Raw genomic sequence first — 25,225 nt, 5'->3', positions numbered from 1 at the left:
CTTTAATTTTTTTCCAAACCAAAAGTCACTTTGTGTTCATTTTGTTTATTCAGTCTTCTTTAATAATTTAATTAATATTTGTCAGCACAATTTATTCCCAAATTCGTTGCAAATCTTCAGTGTGTGAATGTTGTGTAAACTTTTCATTTAAATTTTCTTTTCTGGACAATTTAATGGGTATCAGTTTTAGTTTATTTTGTTATTGGCAGAGGTACCATTTTAAGGTAAAGGTTTAACCATGTTAACGCAAATCAATGAGATTCAAGGTATCAGGGTTGGAAGGGTTTTATTGGTGAAAAGATGGCTCAGTGATTGGGCTCTTGGATTGCCATATTTAACCTGAACTTTTGGGGGTTTCATTCAAATTGTATATATAAAGTTAGAATGTGTATATAATTTTTTTAAATTTAAATTTTTATAAATATTTTAAAATAACGGGAGCTAACCAAGTTCTCTATCTAATTTTTAATCTATTTTAGCGGCAGAAATTGACTGCAAAAACCTAACAACTTGAAATTATTGCTCAAAAGTTTATTTGAAAAATAAATATTAATGTATAAGAATGATTTATTCTCTAATCAATGCAGTCAATATCTGTTTCACATGTACAGAAAAATAATTCAATTTCTGAATTAATTTTCCGTCTCTGGTACTTTTTCTCTTACCACTCTAAGTTTCTCTCTTTATACTATGTTTTTTCTGTCTTCTGTTTATCCAGGCGCGCATTGCCACAGATTTGATAGAGCTGCGAAATCAGTCGGTGTTTGCTTTCTTTGTGATAAATGCACTCTTTGTATTGATTGTTTTCCTCCTGCAACTGAACAAAGACACCCTGCACGTTAACTGGCCATTTGGAGTGAAGACTAACATTTCATTTGATGAAGTGTCTCAAGAGGTGAGTCTAATCAGCGTTTTTCCATTTTTATCACCAACAGGTTAGAATTGCTAGCGATCTGATTGAGCTCCGAAACAAGTCGGTGTTCGCCTTCTTCATGTTCAATGCACTCTTCGTGCTCATAGTGTTCCTCCTACAACTTAACAAAGATCAAATTCACGTTGACTGGCCGTTGGGTGTAAAAACCAACGTCACGTTCAATGAAGAAACTAAAGAGGTAACGTCAATAATTAAGGTGCTCTTTCGGGAGCGCCTGAAATTTTGAATAATTCAAAAGGAGACGCTTCTAGATAAGTATTGTTGAATATAAAAATCCTAGAAGGTTGAGCAAAAAAAGAAAAAAAAAAAAAAGAAAAACGATATATAATTTTTTGTTTTCCGGTATTTTCTTTAAAGATCATTCCAGTCAAATAAGAAATTAATTTATTGGGCTCAACCCAAACGAAAAAAATATCGAATTTTTGCTAACTTTTAATTGACTCTGTAGGTTCACGTCAGCAAAGAGTATTTGCAACTCGAGCCCATTGGTCTCGTGTTTGTCTTCTTCTTCGCCTTGATCTTGATCATCCAGTTCTTGGCCATGTTGTTCCATCGCTTCGGCACCATCTCGCACATCTTGGCCTCGACGGAGCTCAACTGGTATTGCAACAAGAAGGTAAAAATCCAACCCTGCGATTGTGCTTAAAAATTCAAATTAATTCTGAAACGCAGGTCGATGACACGTCCACTGACGCATTGATAGACCGGCACGCGATCGAGATCGTGCGAAATATGCAAAAGTTACGAGGGTTGGACAACGATCCTGACAACGACGAATCCTCCTCAGATCCGGACAGGATCAGTCACAGACGGACAATCCACAACCTGGACAAGCACAGCCGCAAGAAGCAGGTCATTGGCACGCTGGACGTCGCTTTCAAGAAGCGCTTCTTTGCTATGTCGGCTGAAGGAAATGCCGAAACAGGTAAGAAAATCGTTTAATCCAAATTCAATTCAAAGGGTGAAGGGTGATTAAATTAAATTTTGTTGGAATCTTATTTAATTACACATAAATTCATTTGATCTTTCTTTTTCTGGAAAAAAATGGTTGAAAAATATTACAAAATTATTTATCATCAAAATGAAAATTAATGATTTTAGTTGGTACACCAATTTATAATGAATTTAAAAACAATAAAATTGCGTCATTTCATAGCTTTTTTCCCTGAAAGACACTCTCATTTGAAAATGATTTAGAAATATTACAAATGATTTCACTGGTAAACCAATTCAGAATTAAAAAATGCACCTTTTTTGCATCATTCAATGTAATGCACTTATTGTAAAAAAATTGAAAATATTTTTTTGAATGATTTCAGTGGGTACACCAGTGCTTGGTCTGAATCGCAAAATGACCAACCGCGAGGAAGCGTTGAAGGCCCTTGAAATTCGCCGCAACTCAGTTCTCGCCGAGAGACGCAAGTCTCAGATGAAGACGCTGGGCGCCTCCAAAACGCCCTCCGAGTACGGCGTGACCGGCGCCCAGGCCCTGGCAGCGCCGCGCCACAGAGTCTCTGTGGCCTCTGGAGTCAGTCTGAAGGACGTGTTCGAGCCGCCCAGTGGGTCGGTGAACCACGCTTACGAGGAGGAGCCGAGCAGCCTGAACAACAACAGCTCCGTCCGGCTGTCCAACATGCAGCGGAACAGCAACGTCAAGTGGAAGGCGCCGTCCGAGTCGTCCCGAAAGAACAGCAGAATGTGAATGAGATGATTATTGCGAAAATGACCGAATTGAGATTCTTAATTTATGAAAATGCAAATTTTTTTATTTTGAATCGCGAATCTATTGTCTGCCAATATTGATGTGTAGTTGAGTTTTCATGAGAAACTAACAAACGATATAGAGGAGTCGTATTATTTTTAGAAACTGTGCGAGATTTGATGTATTTTGCGTGGAATAAATCTAAATGCAAGTTGGATTGAATTTCTCATGTAGTGAATAGTAATTATCATTAACTAATAAGGGTGTGCGTGCAATTTTTAAATGGGTATTTTTATTTCCTTTGGGTGCCAATGAATGATGCTTGCTGAGAAATGATCAATTGATGTATGATGCAACCTAGCACATAGGTTATTTTATATCTTGATTCTGAATTTTGTGATAAAATTATTTGTATGATATTTTAATTAATAAAACAAGCAAATTAATTATTTTAAAACTAAAACTAGCTAATTTATTTACTTTTTGGAATCCAGTTTACTCATATATGTTTTAATTGTTAATTTATTTGTAATAATTGTATGCTGAAATTTGATTAAAATGTTTTTTTTTATTTACACTAAATCTCTAAATTTTAGTAAATAACTTAATTATTTTATAGTTTGACAAGTAAAAGTAAATAAATATAAAAATAAATAAAATAATTATTAGGAATAAATTAATAATAAAAGAATAAATTTAATCTAATATATCAATTTACATTTCAAATTTGTATTGCTTTATTTTTTATTTTCCCTGGACTATCGCGCCACATTGATTCGTAGTCAAATCCACATTCGCTGTTGGCGCTGCAGTCGCAGCCACGCCCCTTTTTTTAGTATCGTCTGTGTTGTGTCGCAGAACGGCGACTTTTGCTCGCGAATTTTTTAAATTTAGTGACAAAAGCGGCGTTCTTCCTGGGAACCGACTGTGCAGAAACACTCGAAAACAAATCTTGCGTTTATAGTTTTCGATTTTTGGTCGTTTCGTGTCCATGGCCATGTAGAAGACCGTTGTCCTTGCGCCAGGGTCACCTCTCAGGGTTAGCGAATCAATGGGCAAACACCACGTCAGTGCTCTCGGATTCGCAACTTTTCGGCCGTGAACAAACTGCTGAGATGCGAGTGAGGCGAAAACTCGCGATTCACAACATTTCGACCTAAATCATGCGGATCGTCAGTGGGAAAATCCTACTTGTCCTTGCAGTTTGCTTCCTGTCGTCGCTGCCCGCTCGGTACGTGTGACGTTGGTTGGCCCGTTCAATCGATTTGCATAAAATATTCGTTGGCCTTGACACTTCGTGTATCGCTTTTGCATTCAACTAATTCGTTTGTTTTTGCAGAAATTCTGCAAAAGATGTCAAAGCGAAAAAAGGAGCGGCGCAAACTCCGCTTGCGGCTACCTCCGTTTTAAATTCTGAGACTCCGCTGGACCACAGCACAGACAATTCGACCCTAGAGGAGCACACTAAAGTTCCGTCAGTCACTACTGTGACCGGAAACGGGCCATCCAATTCACCTCTACCTCTACACAGTATTGCAGCTGAGAGTCCACAGAAAAATGAGGACAAAATCGCCAACCAGGTTAATATCCATTTTTTTTGCAAGACTAAATTCGTACAAAACGTAACAAAAGTTTCAATTATTTTAATTTAATCTTTTACAAAAAAATTGTGAAGAGTAATTTATGAAATTATTTAAGAGCTTTCCCGCCAAATTTAGCTTCCCCTTTCGCTGTCCTTGACTTATTTTCTCCCGACTCATTAAGATCTCTTTGCCACTTGAACTCAATCGCTTTCAAGAATAGTAGCAATTTAGGGTAGACGTGCAAAATTCACATGTTTATCTTTCTTCTTCAAGCGATCAGTGCCGCGAAATTCACTTTGGCCCTTTGCCAGATAAACAGACTCATGCATGTGCACCTGATCTGGTCCAAGCGCAAAACAATTGACGCCTCTGTTATTTGTTTTCAAATAACTCTGCTAATTTCACCTTTGCTTTTAGGATGAAATACAAACTCAGACTGTTGATTCCGAAATCGTGGCTCAATTGGACTCCAGTTTCGAAGAGGACTCTGCGCCGTCTGCAGTTGAAGATGTCGTCGAGCCGAGCAGCAACTTACTCAACGTTTCTATCTCTGAGCAGCCTATTGAGACATCAAAGCTGGAGACAAAATCTCATAAAAAGTCAAAGTAAGTGGCTCGATAGCAAAATATTGAGTAATTTTTACGACTTCTCTCACAAGGTCAATGGCAAGTCAATTTATTTATATATTTTGAACATTAGTAAAATAAAAATTTAAATATTATTGATATTCCAACAATTTATATAATTCAAAATGATTATATTTTTACATTGATGGTGGATGGTGTAAAATTTTACTTTATTTTATTTTATTTTTAATTTTGCCTTTTAACTGCTTGTATAAGAAATGAAACTAAACAGCAATTAAGATATTGATTTTAATGATAACGTCCTATTTAATTACAAAATGAAATGAACAAAGTAGCAGAACAACAGATGGTTGATTCTATTTGAGGAAGCCAGGGTTAAATGCCAAGTTTACGCAGCAGTAAAATTTTCTAGATCAAGTCGTGCGTCTGCTTACTTTCCGTTTTTTCGCTAACCAGAGGTTTGTTGATAGCAAAAGCGCTGCAGTGACAGTTGTTGGCGCGAATTAATTTCATCATTATCTTGCGTTGCGAAACACGTGGTGCTCGCAGCCAATCGCGGGGCACCAAGTCAGTCTCGGTTCACCAGCGCGAGTTGATAAGATTGAAACGCGGGTCACTATTGGCCAACAATGCGTGTGGGAGTTGTAATCATTTAAGGTTTTTGCTATTTTTACTTTTGACAATGAAAAATGAGATGTTTGTTGTCTCCTGATAGTGCCATTGAGTGAGAGACGATAGGAGAAAACTGCGCAGTTTGAATTGATTAAAAACTACAATTATTTTCGTGTTTTTATTGGTAAGATTTAATTTTATTGTATTTACGTTTAAATCCAGTCGATTTTTTTATGAATTCAATAATAATCAATAATAATTTTTTTAAACATATTTTTTACTATTTAATTTTAAATTAATTAAATTTATGTTTGAAATACTAGTAAGCATTATAAATTTATTATTAAAATTATTAAATAATAAATTTCGATATCAATTTATCAAAATTTTTGTATTAATTTCACTGTTAATCAGGGTTTTAAAATTTTAGTGTTACTAACGCAAAATCAACTTTAAAAATAAAAACTTTTCTAAATAGAAAACTTTATCACTGAGATTTGGCGGAAGCAAATCTTTTGCCCCTCAAAGCGCGACCCGTAATAAAACAATTAAAAAACCCCTCGGCTCTCTGCGCAAAGAAACCCGTACTCGCTCAAACCAAATTCCGGTTGGCCTCGGCACTGTGTACTTGCAGTTGCGTTCGATTCGCACGCCGGCCGAGTCTGCCGGTGAAAATGAGTGGCGCCGCGTCAGAGTGTAATGCACACCGGCCGACAAGTGTGTGCCCACGACGCCAGCCAGTCAGTTGGTGCGCGGCGAACGGGCAGGAGCTGCCGATTGACAAGTCCGCAGTCAACCTTCCGTTCAACCTTCCGGTCACCCTTGGTGCGTTTCAATTTTTTTCCACGCAAATTTGGAATTATTTCCTACGGGTATTTTTTCGCCCTAAAGATTTTGCTCGATTCGCGAAAGTTGTTGATTTTCTATTTTGCGGTGTGATGGTGGAACAATTAAATTAATAATAATTGCCAAAGTACTGCGGACGATAGCGTTGTTTGAGGTTGGAATTTTCACCTCTTCAAACAATCTTAATTTGGAAATAATGTTTTGTTTTATAATAGGTAGAATAGTTGTCCCTATCAAATTAAAACGTGGCGGTTTTTTTTAAATATTTTTTATTTAAATTAAATGAAGAGAAATTTATTATTTTTCGTTTGCCTATTTTTATAATTTTTTAGATTAATACCGATGAAAATTTCTATGAAACACAGGAATAATATTATTTAATTCCTTCAAACAGAAAACAAGCAGGAACTAAAATAAATAACATTCAAAAGCGATTAGGATTACTCTCTGCCTGTCTTCTGCCCACTTAATTCAACATTTGATTTAAACGACCTCCAGTCTTCGTTAAAATTCGTACAGCAGTGGGCCCGAATCACTTCTCGCCGCAATTTGCAAGCAAATGATTTTAAATCGGCTTCTCTGGTGACAAAGATGCGTCCATTATTCTGCGTCGGGGTCACAACTGGGGTCATTAGCGCAGGTGGCAGGCGTTATTATTTTATGCATGCATTCGATCGAACGCAATCAAACGCCCTTATTGAATTGACAATCATGCTGAATCACCTCGCTCATGCATTTATAAAAAGAAAACCATCACTGTGTTTCTAGTTGTGCCCAAGTTGTTTACTTTGTTCCACTTACTTCCTTCCGAAGAGTATTCCAATGTCAATCAGATTGACTTTCTGCAGCGAAACTTGATATTTATTATCATTGCTGAGTTTTTCATTACCATTTCTCTTATTACTTTATTCCTAATTTGGTAATTATTGCAGCATTTATTTTATACTTCATTAGTGTTTCGTCGGAAATTTCCTATTCTCTTTGAAAAGGCTGATAGTTCATATAATTACATCTCAATAATTTAATTTATAGGGAATAAAAATAATAAAATATAACGATAATAATGTTTCAAGTCATTATCTGAATTATCTGAACATTTTAGAAGCGTTTCTATATTCTTTATAGTCAGCAGATATTTCAGTAATGTTTTCCTCCAAATTGGCAAATTTAATTTCAATTTTCTTAAACTCTTTATTTTGAAGCTCTTTGTAACAATTCAATTTATTATTAATTTTATAATAATGATTTTAATATTACTTTTGAAAACTCAATTTTTGTTCTTTTATCATTTTTACCCTCTGTGGTATTTTTCGTGTCCTTTTGCTTGCGTGTCACAAGTTTGAGAAAGGAAATGCGCAACAGCCGAGTACACAAGCACGCACGTCTGTGTTCCGTGTCGTTTTGTTTTCGCGACCGAGGGGAAGATAAGATTTTTGAACCCGGTCAAGCTACCTGTTGGCATAAAAGAAGAGGCGAAAAGCTCTCGAAATATTCCTTGGGTCGCGCGAGGTGCCTTTTATGGATTCCGGTCGTGGCGACGCCAAATTATCAAAAGATTATGCTCCGAGGCACATGCAAGTCCGCGTTTATTTTGCTATATATTCAATTTTCTGAGAACTGCAATTAGCATTGCCAAGTGCAGCAAGATTTGCGCAATTCGCTTCGACTTCTCCTTTTTTGAAATCTGCCGATGCCGGTTAGGGCGCGTGTTTGTCGCGCTTCGATCCTTTTACGGGGCAAAACAAGACCCATTTTTATAGGAAATTCTTGTCCATTAATCTTTCTGTTTTTGCCATGCCAACGATAAGAATGCCGCCGGCTTGTGCGTTTTATACAGTCTTTATAGATTAAATACTGTAGAGATAAAAATTATTTATATATACACAAAATATTTTATTTGATACGCGGAATTTTTAAAGGACAAAAGATTATTATTTTGGATTTCAAATTATCTTTTTTTTATAAAAGAATAAAATCTTTGCGCAGTACAAAAATAAATTTTGCCTTATAGAAATTGTCAAGTGCAAGTAGATGTCACAAATTTTGTTAACCAAATTAATGCATTCGAAAGTCAAAAGAGACTCGCACGCCAATCGAGTTCAGTGCCTTCAGAGCCACTTTTGTCCAAGCGAGTCGAGTTAAATGAACTGCAAGTTTACTAAAAAAATATCTGGATTAGAAGTTCGTTGTCGCATTCGAGGAGAAAACAGCTCCAATTACACATTCGGTCTTGCATTCGATGTGCTTTCCACTTGTAATGAGGACATTTCTGAGACCGATTCAAATTTTTGATTGAAGCTTGAAATTTCAGCTACCATTTAATTTTAATTTTAAGCATTATTTAATTTTTCAGATTTTATTTCCTTCAATAAAATGTTTCATATTATTTAAAATAAATTCTCTCAATGTACACAGCAATAAATCGCAGATACAGAAATTTAAATTTGCCAATATTCATTGCTATGCTTTGAGCTTTAATCCTGAGCATGGCCATAAACATACTATTCACATGCACTTGCTGATTCAAGGGCGTCTGGGTCTAATATTTGGAGCCAACGAAGGTCATGGCTTGCCGAGGGCGTGTCTGCTAATTTTAGAATCGCCAATTGATTAAGGATAAGTAACATGGATGCACTTGATTGCATTTTAAAATAAAAATCAAAGTTATTGAAATAGGTTTTATAAAAACATAAATTAAAGAAGTTAATCATTGAATTTTATAATATTTTGAGGTTTTATTAAAAAAAAAAATCTGTAAAACATGCGGAATTAAAATTTAAAACTTCACTAAATCAACTAGCTGTAAACATCGATCGCTTATTTGAATTGGAAAATTGCGCCCGATGTAAAAAAAGAGACCTTGGCACTTTTTTTTATATTCGCCAGTTCAAACAGCGGGTGCCAATGTGAATTGGTTGTAAAACTGCTGGCGCCTTTATATACACGCAGCAGCGTTTTTTTTTTGGTCGATGTATTTGAATGCCGGTTGCGCAATGAGTTTCTTCTTTTGAGTGCGTTTTGCGAGGAGTGCTTCGAATTGTCCGCATCCCTGGCTCGCATGCCGTTGCCCGCGAAGGGCTTCGTGCAACAATTTTGCGCATCGCAAGGTCGCTTTTTGCTAACGGGGATTCTCGTTCGCTCTGAACCGAAAAATCTTCATTGTTTTTACTCCAACTTGGAAGCTCAATTTGTCGTGATTCGACTTTTGAACTCGCGTGACGCAAGCGATTTGATACATTTCCTCCGCACTTGTTTGTCGTTTATCGCTTTTCGAAAAGCTGACGTTTTCCTTGTTGTTTCTGTATAATCGTGAGTACAAGTTATTCCAGTTTTAATTTTAAACTCAAATATTCAAATCATATCTGCGAGGCGAAAATGTTCGTGACTCTTAATAACACGCGCAGACGTCAATTTAAAATAATTGACTCGTCTTACAGAACAAAAAGCACATTTGAATTTTTTGCAAGGGCCGGTTTTTGCGGCTCTTTTTGAACTTGAGCTTCACCTTGCTCGAGGAACTACACGGAATATATTTTAAAAATCGAGTGCCGCTTTTGTCCGTAGCTATTTTTAGATATCTGATGTAAGTTAAAATTTTGCTGGCGTACGCAGCTTTATTCCGAGAAAAGGCTAATGTGCACTTTCTTGTCTGATCAGACATTCAGCCTGCTTCCGCTCATCACTGTAAGATGAAACCGTGGAATGCATTTTTACTACAGCAATTTAAAATAATTATTTGTTCCAACTTAACAAATTTACTTAATTTGGAAACGAGAGCAAATCATAGAAAAATTAAGTATGAAATCATATATTTAATGATGTGCTTTAGTAAACTGGAGTTTCTCTCATACAAAATTAACAATTCTTGCAGTTATTTGAAATGATGCAATTATATATCAAAAATAAATCAGGAAGTGAGTAAAAATATAAATTTACCAGAAGGAAAATAAGTTCGGAAGCTTGGGTTTCCTTTAACAAAGTGGGATTGTAAGAAATAGCTTTAGTATTTAATATTGATTCCAATTTTTATTTCTTCAACTTTATTATATGCCGCAATATTAATTTCAATTGAATTAATTGGTAATGCAATGATTATAATATAAGTAAATGAAGTATGTTGCCAGCAAGATAGCTGAGTCCATTTTTGAACACATAACAATTAATTTGTTAATATAAATAATAAAAATAGTACTAAATATTTTTGAAATGGGATTAAGTCAAAGTTTTTTATTAAATTAATTAAGAACGTTTAATAAATATCGTAAATGAGAATATAAAATTATATAATAAATTAAATTAAATAAAATTGGAAATGAAGAGAAAATAAAACTATATAATATTCTGTAAATTTACATTGTTTTGGAAATGTAATTAGCTTTATTATTAAATAGTAAATTGATTGAGTTAATGCTTTTTTTCCTGTAAACATACTTCAACAGCAATAACTTAAGATTTATCAACATGCATTGAAGTTTTACGTTCTAACAAGTCTAATTTTGTTTGAAACTTAATTTTATTAGGATTAGAATTCCCCATTACTCGGTACATTTACATAACTCGACTTTTGCCGAGGCAAAAAACGTGCGAGTCCGCAGCGCACCAGCAACGTGTGCGATCGAAATTCCGACCGTTTCATCCTCTTCACGCGCCCGCAATGTGCCTTTTTGCACGTCGTACTTTTCTTTTCTCCAATAATTCTCCCCGCATTTACGATTCTCCACACCAATCGCGTGGGGCTTCTTTTGAGCAAAGCCGAAATCACACACCGACCAATGCGTCGCACGTCGAGCGAAACGCAATTAAATTCCTCTTGTCGATCTCACGTGCATAAGCAACAGTAAATAACATTTGCAGCAGTTTTGTGCGCGTCGGTCGAGGCGGCGGATGATCCGAAGCGAAGTCCGACCGGGGGATGAAGCAGAAGTCGCAGCGGTGCGAGGTCAAGGCCAGTCGCAACCCTCTCGGCGTGATCGCGTGGCTGGGGGCGGGCGTCGCCTCCAGGCTGCTCCACCTCGCCTCCATGTACCTGCTGGTGGCCCTGTGGGTCCTTTGGGCCGTGCCCGCAGCCAACAACTACGACACTAACAGGTTTGCCTGCTCAAAAAACACCAACTCGGACAGATCGATTTCGCGGTTTGTGTGAATGATGTTGGGTTTGCAACACCCAAGCTACTTTCTTAACAATTCACGCATCGGTTGCTGCTTAAAAAATGTTTATTCGCATTAAAAGTTTAAAGTTTGTGAAATGAAAATAATATTACTTATCTTGTTTATCTAATATAGATTATTTTTTTTCTAAATGAAAATAAGACAATTTTTATTATTATTAAACTTATAAAAAGAAAATATTTTTTTTATTGTAAATTATTCCAAATAAAATTTTTAGATCAATCAAAATTGAAAAATATCAAATCATCACAAACTATTTAAAAAATACTTTTTATTTATTTTAATCTGTAATTTGTATTATTTTTAGTTTTATATTTCATTTTTTTTTAGCTGTAGTGAATTTGTATAATTCTTTTAGCAGCTAAATTATTATTAAACTATTTATGCTTGAAACTGTTGAGATTCATTTTATCAAAAACAAGTAGAAAATATCGAGTTATGTGAGACTTTCTTTATCTGATAAAGATACTTTTCAACAAGATAAACAAACGCTTATCAAATGAGTTCAACATTTTTTTTGTTACCTATTCAAAGAATTTGACTTGCCATTGACCCATATTTGAGAATACCTTTCTTTCTTGCATTCCTTATCAATTAATTTTGTTTCAAATAATCAATAGAACCAAATTAATTGTCATTTCAGACTAATCAAACCAACGGTGGAACAACTGAACGTTCCAATTGTTCCGGTGCAGCTGCCCGATCTCCAAAATATTTCCGAATCGCTCAACGACGACGCGACAAACCACACAGTCGACTTGCTCGTCCAACAGCAGCAGCAGCAGGCAACTGTCGCTGCCGCCCCCAAACTGCCCCCTGACAAAGAAGCCCCCAAAGAGAAGCAGCCCTCGGCGGCCACGGTTTCGGAAGAGCCAAAGCCGGCCAACCAGAGCGAGGAGATTCCGTCGTTCAACGAGTGGGCCCAAAAGCAGCTGGCAGAGGCCGAGAAGAAGAAAGGTTTGTTGCGAAAAATAGTTGCAATCTATTTCTAGACCTTCCAAAAATAATCCACGTGTCTGGACTGTTTTTACATCTGTTGTTATCGTCATGAAAGTCTGCTGCTCACTGAGCTAAAAATGTCAAATTTATTTTATTTTGTTTATAAAAATGCGCGAAATTTCAATGTTTAAAAAAAGCTTCTTTCTCATCGCCCTCGATTATTCATTGATTTTTCCGAATTTGAAAATTAATTGATTTTTTAATTCACCGTAAAAAAAGATTCAAATAAGCTTTCTCATTTTTTTAAATTGTAAATATTTTAAAGGAAACGGCACTTTTTTTTTGCTTTGAAATAAAATTTGCTCAATCCAGTTACTAAAAATAAATTCGCATTGTCATCTTTCCAGTTCAAAACACGAGCGAGTTGCCGAAAGCGGCGCCAAAGGCGCAGGGCAACATAAAAATCCGCTCCAAGAACTACGCGTCGCCCGACTGTGGTGCCAAAATTGTGGGCGCCAACCAGGAGGCGCAGCACGCCAGCTCCGTCTTGTCGTCCTCGCAGGACGAGTACGCTCTGAGTCCGTGCAACAGTGCCAAGATCTGGTTCGTGGTAGAGCTTTGTGAGGCCATCCAGCCTAAGCAGGTACTTGGATCATCCCAAATCTTCTTCTCTTTGATGCTAATTAATATAATAATTTATTTTAATCCTCGTTTGCAGATAGAGTTGGCCAACTACGAGTTATTCTCGTCATCCCCACAGGAGTTTTCAGTTTTCTTCAGCGACAGATACCCAACCCGGGACTGGCACTTGGTGGGCCAATTCACCGCCCAGGACGAGCGAACCGTGCAAAGCTTCAACTTGGAGCCGTTCCCCTCCTTTGGCAAATTCATCAAGGTCGGCAACTCTTTAATTAGCACCTGCATTAAGACTAATGAGTCGCGTCCATGTTTGTCACAGGTGGAGATGCATTCTCATTATGGCAAGGAGCACTTTTGCCCTGTATCTTTATTTCGCGCCTACGGCACCAGCGAGTTTGAGGTTCTTGAGACTGAAGAGGAAGGCCACAGCGCAAGACACGCGGAAGAAGACGATATTGATGATGATGTGGCAGGTACAAGCCGATTAGCTTAGTTGTTTTAGAAAAAAAATTCATCCGATGTTGGATATCGTGTTTATGCAACGACATGCTCAAACATGATCTTGTTATGTTAATTCTCAGATGACACTGACGACCGTCTTGAATTTCCAGGTTCAATCCAACCCGAGAAGGTTCAACCCAAGAACCTTTTCGGCAGCGCCACCGAGGCTGTGATAAGCATAGTTAAAAAAGCTGCTCAAGCTGCAAATGTCTTTGCAAAAACTGGTTAGTTTGGACCAAAAAAACATCTCATTTAGTTCACATACTATTCTTTTTTATTGCTAGATTACTTGGTTTATTTTTATTCTAGAATTTCTAGAAATAAAAATTAAATAATATAAGGTTTTCTGAGCATTTAAAATCCATCTTTTTGAATACTATTGAATAATTTTTCTTTCAGGTGACTCAAGCAACTCGACGTCTTCCGTGACGGACATGCTGCTTACCAACAACACAATGTGCAGCATGTCTCCGAACATACCTTTTGAAGAGCTGTGTCCCAACTGCACACCTGGTGTGTTGAATCTCCTCACATGCAACTACAGAGCACTACGGGCCATGCTCTCATCTAATTATGTACTCAAAGCTCTCCAGCGAGAGCAACTCTGCTTCAGGACAAGTTTTAATGAAAGTTTCTTGGGCGTGATGCTTGGACCGGATTACATTTCTGCTCTCTGCAGAATCCTCCTCTCTTTGCACCCTGCACCCATAAACATGAGCCTAGCAGAGGTTGGTTTTGTTTATTATTAACAATATTTTTTATTTATGATTTTTTTAATGCAGGATGCAAACAGTGATTTTGTGTTGGTTGTCAAGCCATCAGGGCAGCCGTCTGGTGTTTCGACTTGCAGCAAAGTTAGTGGCTCTTCTGCAGACATTTCAAGTGGAGAAAAGGAGAGCTCACTTGATTCAAGTGTCCCCATTCAGCCAACCCAGACGTTGAAGCAGAAGAAGGACTCTGAGGAGGTCCAGATTGAGTCTGTCGTTGCACCAACAGCAAGTGTGCACCTTGATATTGTGCCAGTCGAGCAAGCGCCTCAAGAAAATTTAATTGAGGAAGTAGCTGCTCCTGAAGATGAGACTGATGTAAAATTTTAAAACATATCTGAAAATTTCTTTGAATTTATCCTCTTTTTTTATGAGCAGCAAAATGTTACTGAAGAGTGGCCGGCTAGTGAAAATGGAGAAGTTGTGGATTTGCTTCCGGAGGACGAGGGCTCCGATGTTGTTGAGCTCACAAGTCAGTCCTCCCAACAAACACACCAAACTTCCTCAAGCACGACAACCACCAATGCAGCTCCTGCAACTCCTTCCAGTGCCACGCCAAACCCAGTCAATGTGCACATGCAAGGGGGCCAGCAGAAAGAATCTGCCTTTGTTAGACTGGCAAATAGAATAAAGGTACCGTGACTGTTTAAAAGTGCAAGTTTTTTTTAAATTAAATTTTTATTTCAGGCTCTGGAGAGAAACATGTCCCTGAGCGCCCAGTATCTGGAGGAGCTGAGCAAGAGGTACAAGAAGCAGGTGGACGAAATGCAAAAAGCGTACGACCGAACTTTAGCTGCAGTCTCTGAGTCATCAAGGCAAGCTGCACAGCGGGAGCAAATCCAGGCTGAGAAATTCAACTCGCTGGAGCAGAGGTTCCTCATTTTGGCCGAAACAGCGGCCATTCTTCTTGCGGAAAAAGATTCCTGGCAGTATAAGTTTCAAGTGAGTGTTTATTTTTATTTTTTATTTGTTAATAAATCTTAATGGAATGATCTTAAAATTTCCAGGCCATATGCCACAATGTCATCCTTGTGAGTGCTGCCGTCTACTTAATTTTGCATCTCATCAAAAAGATCGGCGTTCGAACTGTCAAGGAGAGCACTCCTGATTTGGACAGAAGGCTCTCTGTTTTCAAAAGGCACTTGTCTGCCGACGACATTCCTAACGATGAGCCCATAAGAAAGAGAAGAACCAGCGAACTTGAAACAGAAGGTAAAATTTTATTTAAAAAAACAGAATCCTGTTTGACTTCAGTAAATAAAATTTCCAGAATTTATCTAAAATTGAGAAAATTAGTAAGAATGCATCAATTTAAATAATCTAACTCGCAAACATGTTTTTAATGTATTTCTATTTTTTGACTGTTCAGTTTGCCCGTCTCCAAAGCTGAAAGTGCCAGAAAAGAAACTAGTGCTGCCACTTGCTTTGAAACACGACCCCCTTGCTGACAAAGAAAACAGGCTGGACCCGTACAAGAAAAAGAGGAAGCGACTGAGGCGCGAACTGCGAGGCATGAGCGTCCAAGATCTGTGTTCTGGTCTCAGTCCCGGCACGCTGGCCATCATGAGAGCACCAACGCTCAAGGTGGCTCCCAAACCCTCCATCAGCCCAATCCACCGACTGACACCCATCAAGGGCAGGAGGCACAGCACCGACAACTCAATCATAGACAACGAGTTTTGGAAAAAAGAGTTCAAGATGAGTTTGAGTCACTCTGACAAAATCGCCGTCTTCACAAACGGCGAGGAGGGCAAAGAGGGCAGCACCTTGACGGTGGAGCTCATCAAGGCTGACGAGGACGAAAATACGCCTCCAGCGGCGCAAACCGTCCAGCAGCCAAAAAAGTCGAGCAGCGGTCTCAAGAAGATGGTGAAAAAACTTTTCTGATTAAAGTAGAAAAGTGGTCACTTCCGACGCTTACTGCATTTCTGTCTGTGATCAATGGCGCACTAATGAATGAATTGTTAATTAATTATGAAATGTTTTCACTACAGTGTAGTCGCGCACGTTTTTATTTTTAGCTTGTTCAAGTTCCTTTGCGAAATCTGATTGAGTCAGGTTGGTTAGAAACTTATATACATACACATGTGAATGTTGTAAATTGCCGTTTTTACGAAATCAAAATCACTTTATGATGTTCTGAACGAAGTTAAGTGTTGAGCTTCTTTTTTTAGTTTTAGCGAGAGGAATCATCTCAAAATCATCTTGACGGTTTCCTTTAAAAACCGGAGGGATTGATTTGGCATTTTTTAACTGTGTAGTCATTCATGTTCCCAATTTTATTTATTGCTCCTACTTGTAAACTAGAACTACGTTGTAAGTAAAAAGCAGACTGGTGTAATTAACGTAAATGAACGGAACAAAGCAAAGTGGTGATCAAGCCAAGGACTTTCACACTGGCAGATTATGTAAATGTAATTTATGTTGTAAAATAATCGGATAACGCTTCGACAAAATGGAATGGATTGCGATTGAAAGTGTGAAAAGTGCGATATATATTTTGTGCCGTGTTGTATGCAAGTAGATCAACAGACCAAAATAAAAAGTACCAAATAGATAATCTCGCCAGTTCTTCACTTGCTTTTTTTACCCACAATTTTTTTTGCTTTCGTCTTGAAATGTTTCGTGCATCGGCAGTTATTGCCATTCTCGAGCCGCGTCGCGAATTTATTTATGATTTTGCGTCGCATAAGGCAAGGACGCTCATTTTAAAAACGAGGGAGCCGCCGCCGCGTGATATGCGCGCCGAAAAGGTGGAGGTACACGTGAGGACTCTCAAAAAGCATCGCCTCTTGAGAAACCAGCCGCAGATCAACTCCTGAGCTTGCCACCGCCGTGTCCTCTTGACAGGAAGACCTCGCAACGATAAAGGTAAAATTTGTTACTAAATTTATTATTTTTGAGAGCTGACAACTTGATATTAGTGCCATTTAGGGAAACTAACTCTCTGTTGCAAGCTTATAAATTAAGAAAATCTTGGCCTTTAAAAATACTAAGCTGATCTTGTCAAAGTAAATATATAATTCGATCTGATCCTTTAAATTTTTAGAAACAGTTTTATATTGTTATTCATTGGTCCAATTGTTAATACTTCTTACTTCATGAGAATTTTGGAAAAAAGAAATTGTTTGAATGAAAAAATTAAATAAATTTTGGAGAAAAGAGGCATGAAAACTAGAAAAAGAATTTCCTAAAATTCTACAAAAATGCAATATTAACAACAAACAAATGTTTATAAATACTTATTTTTTTTAAACTAAATTAATATAATTTAAAATTTTTAAAATATGTTTATTATTTCCATTAACATTTGTTTAATCTAAAAATTTTTCACTTTATATAAATTTATAAAAAAAAATGCATATTTTAATCAATTTTAATGTTAAAATGAATGATGCAATTTATAAAAATACTCTATTCTTGTCATGTGTAAAATGTTTCTTAATAATTTTAAATTTATCAAGCAACATGGATGTTTGATATGGAAAATATCTACTAATGTAAGAATAAGATTCTGATAATCTGATGTCAATTGAATATTGCCGAATATTGAATGTTTAAGTTCATTGTGGATGTGAATATGAAATTTTCATCACAATTCACAATTAATTATGAATTAAATATTTATACCTAAAATTGCAAAAATTAAAGCGGAAAGCGCGTTAATTATATTTTTATACACACTTAAAAATAGAAATATAGTGGTGTGTTTTCTATATTTATTCTAATTTGGAAAGAAATAGTACTTGGCAGGAAAAAAATGAACTTTCGATGAATGGGTTTGAATAAATTTTAGAACTCATTGATCTTTAGGACCACCGAAAGTGTGCCAATAGGCATCAAGTGGTCAATGAAGATTAAGTTTCACGTTATATAATTAATGCACGAGGGGAGAGCGCGATTGAATATCTACAGCGCGGTGGTCCAGAGGCTTTTCAATTCTAATCAGGAGGTTCCTTTACCCGAACGCAATGTTATCTTTTTGTACACACGATAATTATTGTCTGAGGTTCGTCGGAAGTTTTCAGGCGCACTGAGTGAGTCTCGTTCTCGCGCGCGTTCGCCTTATCGCAGCACAAACTGCTGTCCAATGAAGCGAGTCGCGTAGCAGGAGGAACCGACGACAAAATTTCTCATCGGTCATTTTTAGCGAGGGTCAGCAGCTAGTGCAGCGATTTTCGCAGGTGGTGCCGCGCCAGCAGCCGATATAGGTATTTGCACGAGAATTCTCGACAAGCAGTCGACCGACCGACCGCAAACGAGGAAAGGGTTTTCTAGCTTTTTTATTTTTATCACATGGGAAAGATAAACAGCAGATATGATTTAATAGAAAGGGTTATCTCATCTTCCAGAATATTCATGCCAGTTCTAATAAATGTGCCTGTTGGTTTTTAATTAAAAAAAATATAGATTTTCTGTGGGAATTGCTTTGCAGTTTTAAAAATGTTCTAAACAAAAACAATTTCCTACTACAATTAAATTATCGAATTTCTAACAGTTTGAAAATAATTCAGAATAATTCGAAAAAAGCAAAGAGCACAATTTTCAAGAAATATTAATTTAGTTCCACTCTCGTTGACAACGGAATCCTCATTAGGCGTCTCCATCGTTTCAAAATTAGTGGTTGTTGGACTCGACATAATCTTAATTACAAGTGCATCACGTGCGAGCAGCGCCTTGTTAATTAGCAGACGACATGCACCACCAATACGCAGACAACCGTTCTTGTTATCTAATCAAGCAATTCTCCCACGCACTTGACTTACTTGCGATTTTTAGCACGTGCTCTTCGATCTCTCGTTACTTATTATTTCAATGGGCAAGGGCGCGCATGGAAAGGATCGAATTTCAACTTTCATTGTAACTGCGCACATAAAAACCAAGGCATCCTGTCAAAACACGTCAAGAATTTGCGGTCGTAGAGGAGACAGCTTGATTAAATAATACAAATTATAGGGGCATTCATAAGCGAGCATTTTCAATATCAAATATTGCCAATATAATTATTTTAGGAAGCCAATTTTTTAGGCATAAAAATTTGAAAGAAAAAAATACAAAACTTTAATTTGAATTTCAAATAGGATGTCATGCACAAACCATAGTGTATTAAAAAATGCGACTTTTTTCTCAAAAAGGGGCTTCTGATCACTTCTGATATCAAATCAAGCCACAATTTGTAAGTGCAGAAACGGCCTTTGTTGAAAATTAAGCCAAAATTTTGTTTGTTCTTCATTGTTGGCATTGTTCTATCTGCCCATTTTTATATGGCCTATGCTTGCTAAAATTAATAATTTTTTAATGATGCAGATTATGTTATTATTATTATTGATCTTTATTGACATATGAGGCGTCACCACGATGTAATTACTCATTGCGACGCGCCCCATTTGCAACATAGTACAAAACAAGTAGAAAATAGAGAGCAAAAAACAACAAAAATATTACAATGTATCAATTAGTTGAAAAAACTCTTCTTTGCTATAAAATTTATGTGAATGAACAAATCGCCTCAAACTACTTTCAAAAATCTTGTATCGAGGCTCTAAGCGAATCGAAACAGGCAATTTGTAATACAAGTCAAAGGGTTCTGCTTCGAAATTAACAGAGTCTGAGCAGGAACATACAAATCCCTTTTTGCCCGTGTCTGATAATTATGAACTTCACTTGTTTTTTGAAAATAGTGCGGATATTTACGAACAAATTTACACGATTCGAAGAGTTAAATTGAAAACACAGGCAGAAAGTCGAACCGAGCGAAAAGTGGCCGCGCAGAACAAAGCGGCTCCGTACTGCGCCAATAGCGCTCACCCGAATGTTTGGAATGATTGGGAATTTTTTTAAACAGTTTCATCCTACTTAAAAGTTTTACTATATAATTATGGCGCTGATACAATTTTTACAATTCATTATTTCAAGTATAAAGATGCAGCGGGAGAACTTTGATTTTATGCGTAATTATTTTAAATATCGTTCCAATGATTAATTAAAAATTTATAGTTGTGCCAAGAATCCTCTTTTCTTCGTCAGGAAATTTTGCAGATTTAAACAAATTAGGAGTTTGAATAGCCTTATAAAAGCTTGCAAAATCGATCACCATTGCAAATAAATAACTTTCTTCGCCTCTACTTGATCGTGTTTTGCAATTTTACGCAACAGGTACTGCTGCTGCTGCTGGTCGCGTGTTGTTCTCGAGTAGCGAGCGAAGAGCGAAACTCTGCACCGAGACTGTGAGCACCAGAGACGGCCGCAAAATGAAGATGGACTGCTGGTTCAAGGACCGCGAAGTGGCCGTCGACGTGCTGGCCGCCCTTTTCGGCGTCGCCTCTTGGGTCGCCATCAACGGCCTGTGGGTCGAACTGCCCCTTCTGGTGCAGGCCCTGCCCGAAGGATGGTCGCTGCCATCGTACCTGTCCGTAATTATTCAGGTAAGTCTTGTTTTTGAACGAAAGCGTTTGAAGCATTATTCATCAGTATTGAATGTGTGCAAAGTCAGCAAATATTTCAACTTTCAACAAAAATATTGGCTGTCCTAATTAAGTACGTGATAATTATTCAGTAAAACTTACAAACTAGAAGTAGTTGTTATAATTCTTAAAACATCTTAATTTTTTTTTTAAATTTTATAAAATAAACATAAGTAAATATTAATTTTTATTTTATTTTAAACAAAAATGAAACATTTTCATAAATTTTATGATCGTGTGTTTAGAAATTTTTGACTGGTTAGTTTTAAACTATTAATATTATTACATTAATTAATTGTGCATTTTGAAATAATTATCGTTCGATACTTTCTTCCATACACGTTTTTCTGAGAACTGAAGCGTACTAATTCTCAAAAGTCACGCGTAATAATTAACTGGAGTCGCCGCAATTATCCACAATTGGAATATGTAGATTTCATCGGTGCCAAGGGCGGCTAGCTCGTGACTTTTAATGCGATGTATTGTTACATGGGATTTTTTGAACTTGTATTCTTTAATCTTCATATGCCAATTATAGCCTACTTGAAAGGGTCCAAGTAGAAAATGATTTATGATCTATTATTCGGCACTTTTCAATATTATTGTCACAGTCACTTGACGCATTAAATTTGCCACAATGACACACAGAGAATGTACATTAAAAACTAATCCGACGTCAATGTATCAAGTGGTATCAAGATTTATTGACTTAACTTAAAAAAAATAATAACTGCATGTGACCAACAATGTGAATTTAAAAACGGGCACAACACAATCACATGTACTTGTGATTCTTTAAAAATGAATCAAATTGTAAATTAAAATTAATTAATATATATGACAAAGATTCGTTTTTTAATTTTTTTAGACGTAAATTACTGAAGTTAAAAACAATGCACTCGTTTTTATACAGATTTTTATTGAAAGCCGACTTTAATTTATAATGTTGTTTATTTGTTGTGTGAGTGTGTTTTTTTTTGTAAATTTTAGTGTAGAGCTGTGTCGTGTTTGCGTTTTTAAGTGTATTTCAGTTTCTCCTGCTTTTCTTAATTTTTGAGTATTCTGCGTCAGAAAGCGTAGTGTGTGCTTTTATCAGTCTAATTTAAACAACATTGGGGTCACTATGGCATATTATGTAATTTTGAAAATTTGAGATACATTTTTCTTTGCATTTTCATTAAATTAAGACGAATTTTATATAATTTTTAGTAAAAAAGACAAATGTTTTCTGCCGAGCAAAACTATAAATTATATTTTCAAAAGAAATTTATAACGTGGATTCAGAAACTGAGCGAGAAAACCAATGCTCGGAAAACGAATTAAAATGTCCAAATTTCAACTTTTAATTGGAAATTTTAATTATTTTTAAAACAGATTTCCGTTTTAAAATAATTAATATTTCCACTTAAAACTCACTGTGACCTTTGAACCCTCCACTTCCCTCAAGGAAATTTTAAGGATATTTAAATAACAATTTTAAAAATTTTATAAATTTATTGTTTGGATTTATAAAAATCGTAAAATCTGTGTTTCTAAAGCACACAAAAAACTTGAAATAGAAAAAAATATCTAAAATAAATGCTCTTTTCATTTTGTCAGATCGCGAATATCGGCCCTTTGGCTTACGGCGTGTTGAGCCGCACCGTGCCCCGCCTGGTGACCCCGTCCAGGGCAGTCTGGGCGACCCTGTGCGTCGGTGTGGCGGCCTCGGTGCTGATGCCCATTTTCTGGGACGAGACGGCCTTCCTGTTCGGCGCCGAGCGGTCCGTGGCGCTTCTTGCGCTCACCCTCGCCCTCAGCCTCGTCGACTGCACCAGTTCCGTCCTTTTTCTGCCCTACATTGGTACACAATTTTTTGTTATTATAACTTTGAAAACGGTCATTGATTGGCGAACACAGGGCTCTTCAAAAGCATCTATCTGCCGAGCTACCTGTTGGGCGAAGGTCTGAGTGCCCTTTTGCCCAGTTTGGTGGCCACAATTCAGGGCGTGGGGAAATCCACCTGCGTCAACTCCACCGACCCAAATTACCCTGGCCTCGTCGAGCAGCTCGATCCGCCACTTTTCAGCACTGAGGTACAGTATTTTTTTTTAATTATTAATTTATATAAAAAAATCATGTTTCATGTTGAATTGTTAATTTGGGTAAATTCTAGGCATTTTTCGGTACTTTGGCTGCTATGATGATCATGTCGACGATCGCGTTCAGCGGTTTGGAGTTTTTGCCCATTTGCAAGCACGAGCGGCTGAAGGAGCGCGAAACTGAGCAGCAAGTGCAGACCTACGCAGCCCTCGAAGGCGCCAAATATGTAATAAAAAATTGGAAAAATATGAAATTAATTTAATTGGATAAACTTGATTTTGAAAAACAGAATAAAAAATCACTGTGGTCTTTATTGGCCATCCAGTTCTGGTTGTGTCTGTGGTCGAACGGTTTCATGGTGGGTCTGCAGAGCTACTCGTGCATGCCGTACGGCAGCGAGGCCTACCACTGGGCGGCCATCCTCTTCAACGTAGCCAACCCCCTGGCCTGTGTGCTCGCTTTGGTCAGGGCCTGCGTCTCCATCAGGGGCATCTTCGTGTTGCTGTGCGGCAGCAGCCTCACGTGCGCCTACCTGCTGTGGACGGCGGCCACGAGCCCCTCGCCGCCCCTCGTCGACGATCTCGCCGGTGCCATTCTCGTGGTGAGTTTTTTATTTTTAAATTTTACTTTTTCGATTACTGCGAAACTTTGAAGTCACGAGTCTCCACTCTTTTATGTGAAAAGCAGTGAAAAGCAATGCTATTGATTGCGTTCATATGTTCTCGTCAAGTCAAACAAAAAAGGGAAAAGTCACATTAGGAGAGAATTGGCAGCTCCAACTCGTAAACCCAATTCGGAAGCAAAAGTGTTCCAAAATTATATACTATTCAATTAGATAATTATGGTTGCCTTTGCCTTATTAATAAAAAAAGAGGAAATAACCGTTTTAAAATTGAAGTTAGAGAAATGTAATTTTTCAGCTAGAAAAATTTCATAATTTCATATAATTAATAAGTTATTAAGTTATATTACTAATTTTTACAGAGTAATGTTCCCTAAAAATTAAAATACTAATTTTAGAAGCAAGAGTTCGAGAATTGTCTTAACACACAAATTTTGGTGCGAGTTACTTTAGCATAGGTTGTATAAATTATAATTTTTTAGTAAATTAATATTTATAAAAAAAAACTTTATTTTAACCGTTTTTATTTAAATATAAATTGGAAAAATAGTCTTAAATTACATAAAAAATTTTAATTTTTTTCAAGTTATATTAAAAAATTAAACTTATAAGTTAATATTTATAAATAATATTAAAAATAGTTTTATCAAATAATTATTTTGAACTTTTTTTAGATATAATTTTGCATTGCTTTGAATTTCCATTTTTGAGAAAGGAATTTACTCTATTAACAAATTATTAAGTTTATAAACGGCCGATGTAAATAAATTTTTCTACACTCGGCTCATGTAAAAAAGCAAGTTTTCATCTAGCCGATGTTAAGAAATAATTTTTTAAAATTTTTAAAATTTTAGGTCCTCGGTTGGTTTGTTTACGCGGCCGTGACAACCTACGCAAAGGTGAGCACCGCGTGCGTCCTTCGCCAGAACAACTGGGAGCGCGACAACGACAAGTTGGAGACGGACTCTGTGCGCGAAGGTTCACTTGAAGGGTCGCACGTGAACAAAGCCAGGTCGCCTGCCGAAGACCGACTCTTTTATTACGGCGTCGCCACGCAAGTCGGGTCCCTCGTCGGGTCCATCATCGCCTTCGTCCTGGTCAACGTTTTGGTGCTTTTCCAGGCCAAATATCCGTGCCAGTGACCTCTGAAAACTTGACCCTCCAAATTTTACGCTCATACGCGCATATGATGCGCCGTCTCAATATTGATGTATGGATTTTTAAGGATTTTTTAAACGCGCACTCCATTGATTGACTGCATAAAAGGATTTAGCTATTAAGTTTTTATCAATAATTTTTCGATTTTTTGATACAATCATAAAATGGGATACTGGATACCATTGTTTTCTCTGTTAGGTTTAATGTCTTTTAATGTGAAACATCAAAATGTGCAATAAAAAATACAGCAACATTCAGCTTTTATATTATACATAAATTAATTAATTTTTTAAGAAGAAACCAATAAAATATTAATTATTCATTCAGACTTTTGATTCTAATTATGCTTTGTTCAAAAATTGAATCAATAAAAAATATAATTTTTCCAATCTTGCTGTAATAAAGCATAAACACGGAACATCTCCATAAATCCCCCCCAGCAAATTTGTGCCAAAAAGTAAAATTTATTCAATCCCCGCATGGAAATTTGTACGTCGACCACGTAAAAGATAATAAACAATTACCTGCAATCAAGGGATCTGAAACGTCTATTCATTCAGATGCCGTCAGATTTAATATTTTCTGTCTGGCATCGGCGGTTTCCGATCAAAGAAAGTTTT

The 25,225-nt window shown here is 36.9% G+C and overlaps 3 protein-coding genes across 9 annotated transcripts in view; all 3 read left to right on the top strand.

Annotated features, from left to right (window-relative positions):
• Nucleotides 1–3,099, top strand: part of LOC132195553 (chitin synthase chs-2) — a 41,693-nt gene extending 38,594 nt beyond the window's left edge. Inside the window, exons 21-24 of one of the 2 annotated variants that reach the window (XM_059617631.1) lie at nucleotides 936–1,112; nucleotides 1,383–1,550; nucleotides 1,607–1,859; nucleotides 2,254–3,099. In XM_059617631.1, the coding sequence (XP_059473614.1) occupies nucleotides 936–1,112; nucleotides 1,383–1,550; nucleotides 1,607–1,859; nucleotides 2,254–2,636 (981 nt within the window). In that variant the 3' untranslated portion in view covers nucleotides 2,637–3,099. Of the gene's footprint in view, nucleotides 1–718; nucleotides 896–935; nucleotides 1,113–1,382; nucleotides 1,551–1,606; nucleotides 1,860–2,253 lie in introns of both variants that reach the window. The other variant, XM_059617632.1, reaches the window with a different exon arrangement.
• A 369-nt stretch (nucleotides 3,100–3,468) lies between these two features.
• On the top strand, nucleotides 3,469–16,839 carry LOC132195335 (SUN domain-containing ossification factor). Of its 4 annotated transcripts, XM_059617265.1 has the most exons (14): nucleotides 3,469–3,867; nucleotides 3,976–4,216; nucleotides 4,637–4,824; nucleotides 12,077–12,390; nucleotides 12,780–13,015; nucleotides 13,091–13,267; nucleotides 13,331–13,484; nucleotides 13,623–13,736; nucleotides 13,912–14,240; nucleotides 14,295–14,597; nucleotides 14,658–14,912; nucleotides 14,967–15,221; nucleotides 15,287–15,491; nucleotides 15,649–16,839. In XM_059617265.1, the coding sequence occupies exons 1-14, from the start codon at nucleotides 3,800–3,802 to the stop codon at nucleotides 16,164–16,166; spliced, it is 3,357 nt and encodes a 1,118-aa protein (XP_059473248.1). In that variant the 5' UTR covers nucleotides 3,469–3,799; the 3' UTR covers nucleotides 16,167–16,839. The 4 variants fall into 4 exon arrangements, with proteins under 4 accessions (XP_059473248.1, XP_059473251.1, XP_059473249.1 ...); XM_059617268.1 differs by lacking the exons at nucleotides 3,469–3,867; nucleotides 3,976–4,216; nucleotides 4,637–4,824 and adding exons at nucleotides 5,526–5,602; nucleotides 11,119–11,352; XM_059617266.1 differs by lacking the exons at nucleotides 3,469–3,867; nucleotides 3,976–4,216; nucleotides 4,637–4,824 and adding exons at nucleotides 6,090–6,243; nucleotides 11,119–11,352.
• A 216-nt stretch (nucleotides 16,840–17,055) lies between these two features.
• On the top strand, nucleotides 17,056–24,856 carry LOC132195336 (solute carrier family 52, riboflavin transporter, member 3-A). Of its 3 annotated transcripts, none has more exons than XM_059617270.1 (7): nucleotides 17,056–17,150; nucleotides 20,436–20,704; nucleotides 22,343–22,586; nucleotides 22,643–22,818; nucleotides 22,899–23,051; nucleotides 23,115–23,426; nucleotides 24,302–24,856. In XM_059617270.1, the coding sequence occupies exons 2-7, from the start codon at nucleotides 20,531–20,533 to the stop codon at nucleotides 24,587–24,589; spliced, it is 1,347 nt and encodes a 448-aa protein (XP_059473253.1). In that variant the 5' UTR covers nucleotides 17,056–17,150; nucleotides 20,436–20,530; the 3' UTR covers nucleotides 24,590–24,856. The 3 variants fall into 3 exon arrangements, with proteins under 3 accessions (XP_059473253.1, XP_059473252.1, XP_059473254.1); XM_059617269.1 differs by lacking the exon at nucleotides 17,056–17,150 and adding an exon at nucleotides 18,326–18,490; XM_059617271.1 differs by lacking the exon at nucleotides 17,056–17,150 and adding an exon at nucleotides 18,326–18,493 and having other exon boundaries at nucleotides 20,448–20,704.
• Nucleotides 24,857–25,225: the final 369 nt, after the last annotated feature.

Source organism: Neocloeon triangulifer, unplaced genomic scaffold (genome assembly GCF_031216515.1).
Source record: "Neocloeon triangulifer isolate White Clay Creek 2 clone unplaced genomic scaffold, ASM3121651v1 ptg000009l, whole genome shotgun sequence".
NCBI lineage: Eukaryota > Metazoa > Arthropoda > Insecta > Ephemeroptera > Baetidae > Neocloeon > Neocloeon triangulifer.
This window is presented reverse-complemented; position numbering and strand designations above follow the sequence as displayed.

Coding starts and splice junctions, on each gene's coding strand:
- LOC132195335 (XM_059617265.1), top strand. CDS start 3,800: ATGCGGATCGTCAGTGGGAAAATCCTACTTGTCCTTGCAGTTTGCTTC. Junction 4,217..4,636: donor AGGACAAAATCGCCAACCAG/GTTAATATCCAT, acceptor CTTTGCTTTTAG/GATGAAATACAAACTCAGAC. Junction 12,391..12,779: donor AGAGGCCGAGAAGAAGAAAG/GTTTGTTGCGAA, acceptor TCATCTTTCCAG/TTCAAAACACGAGCGAGTTG.
- LOC132195336 (XM_059617270.1), top strand. CDS start 20,531: ATGAAGATGGACTGCTGGTTCAAGGACCGCGAAGTGGCCGTCGACGTG. Junction 22,587..22,642: donor CCTTTTTCTGCCCTACATTG/GTACACAATTTT, acceptor TGGCGAACACAG/GGCTCTTCAAAAGCATCTAT. Junction 23,052..23,114: donor CCCTCGAAGGCGCCAAATAT/GTAATAAAAAAT, acceptor TTTGAAAAACAG/AATAAAAAATCACTGTGGTC.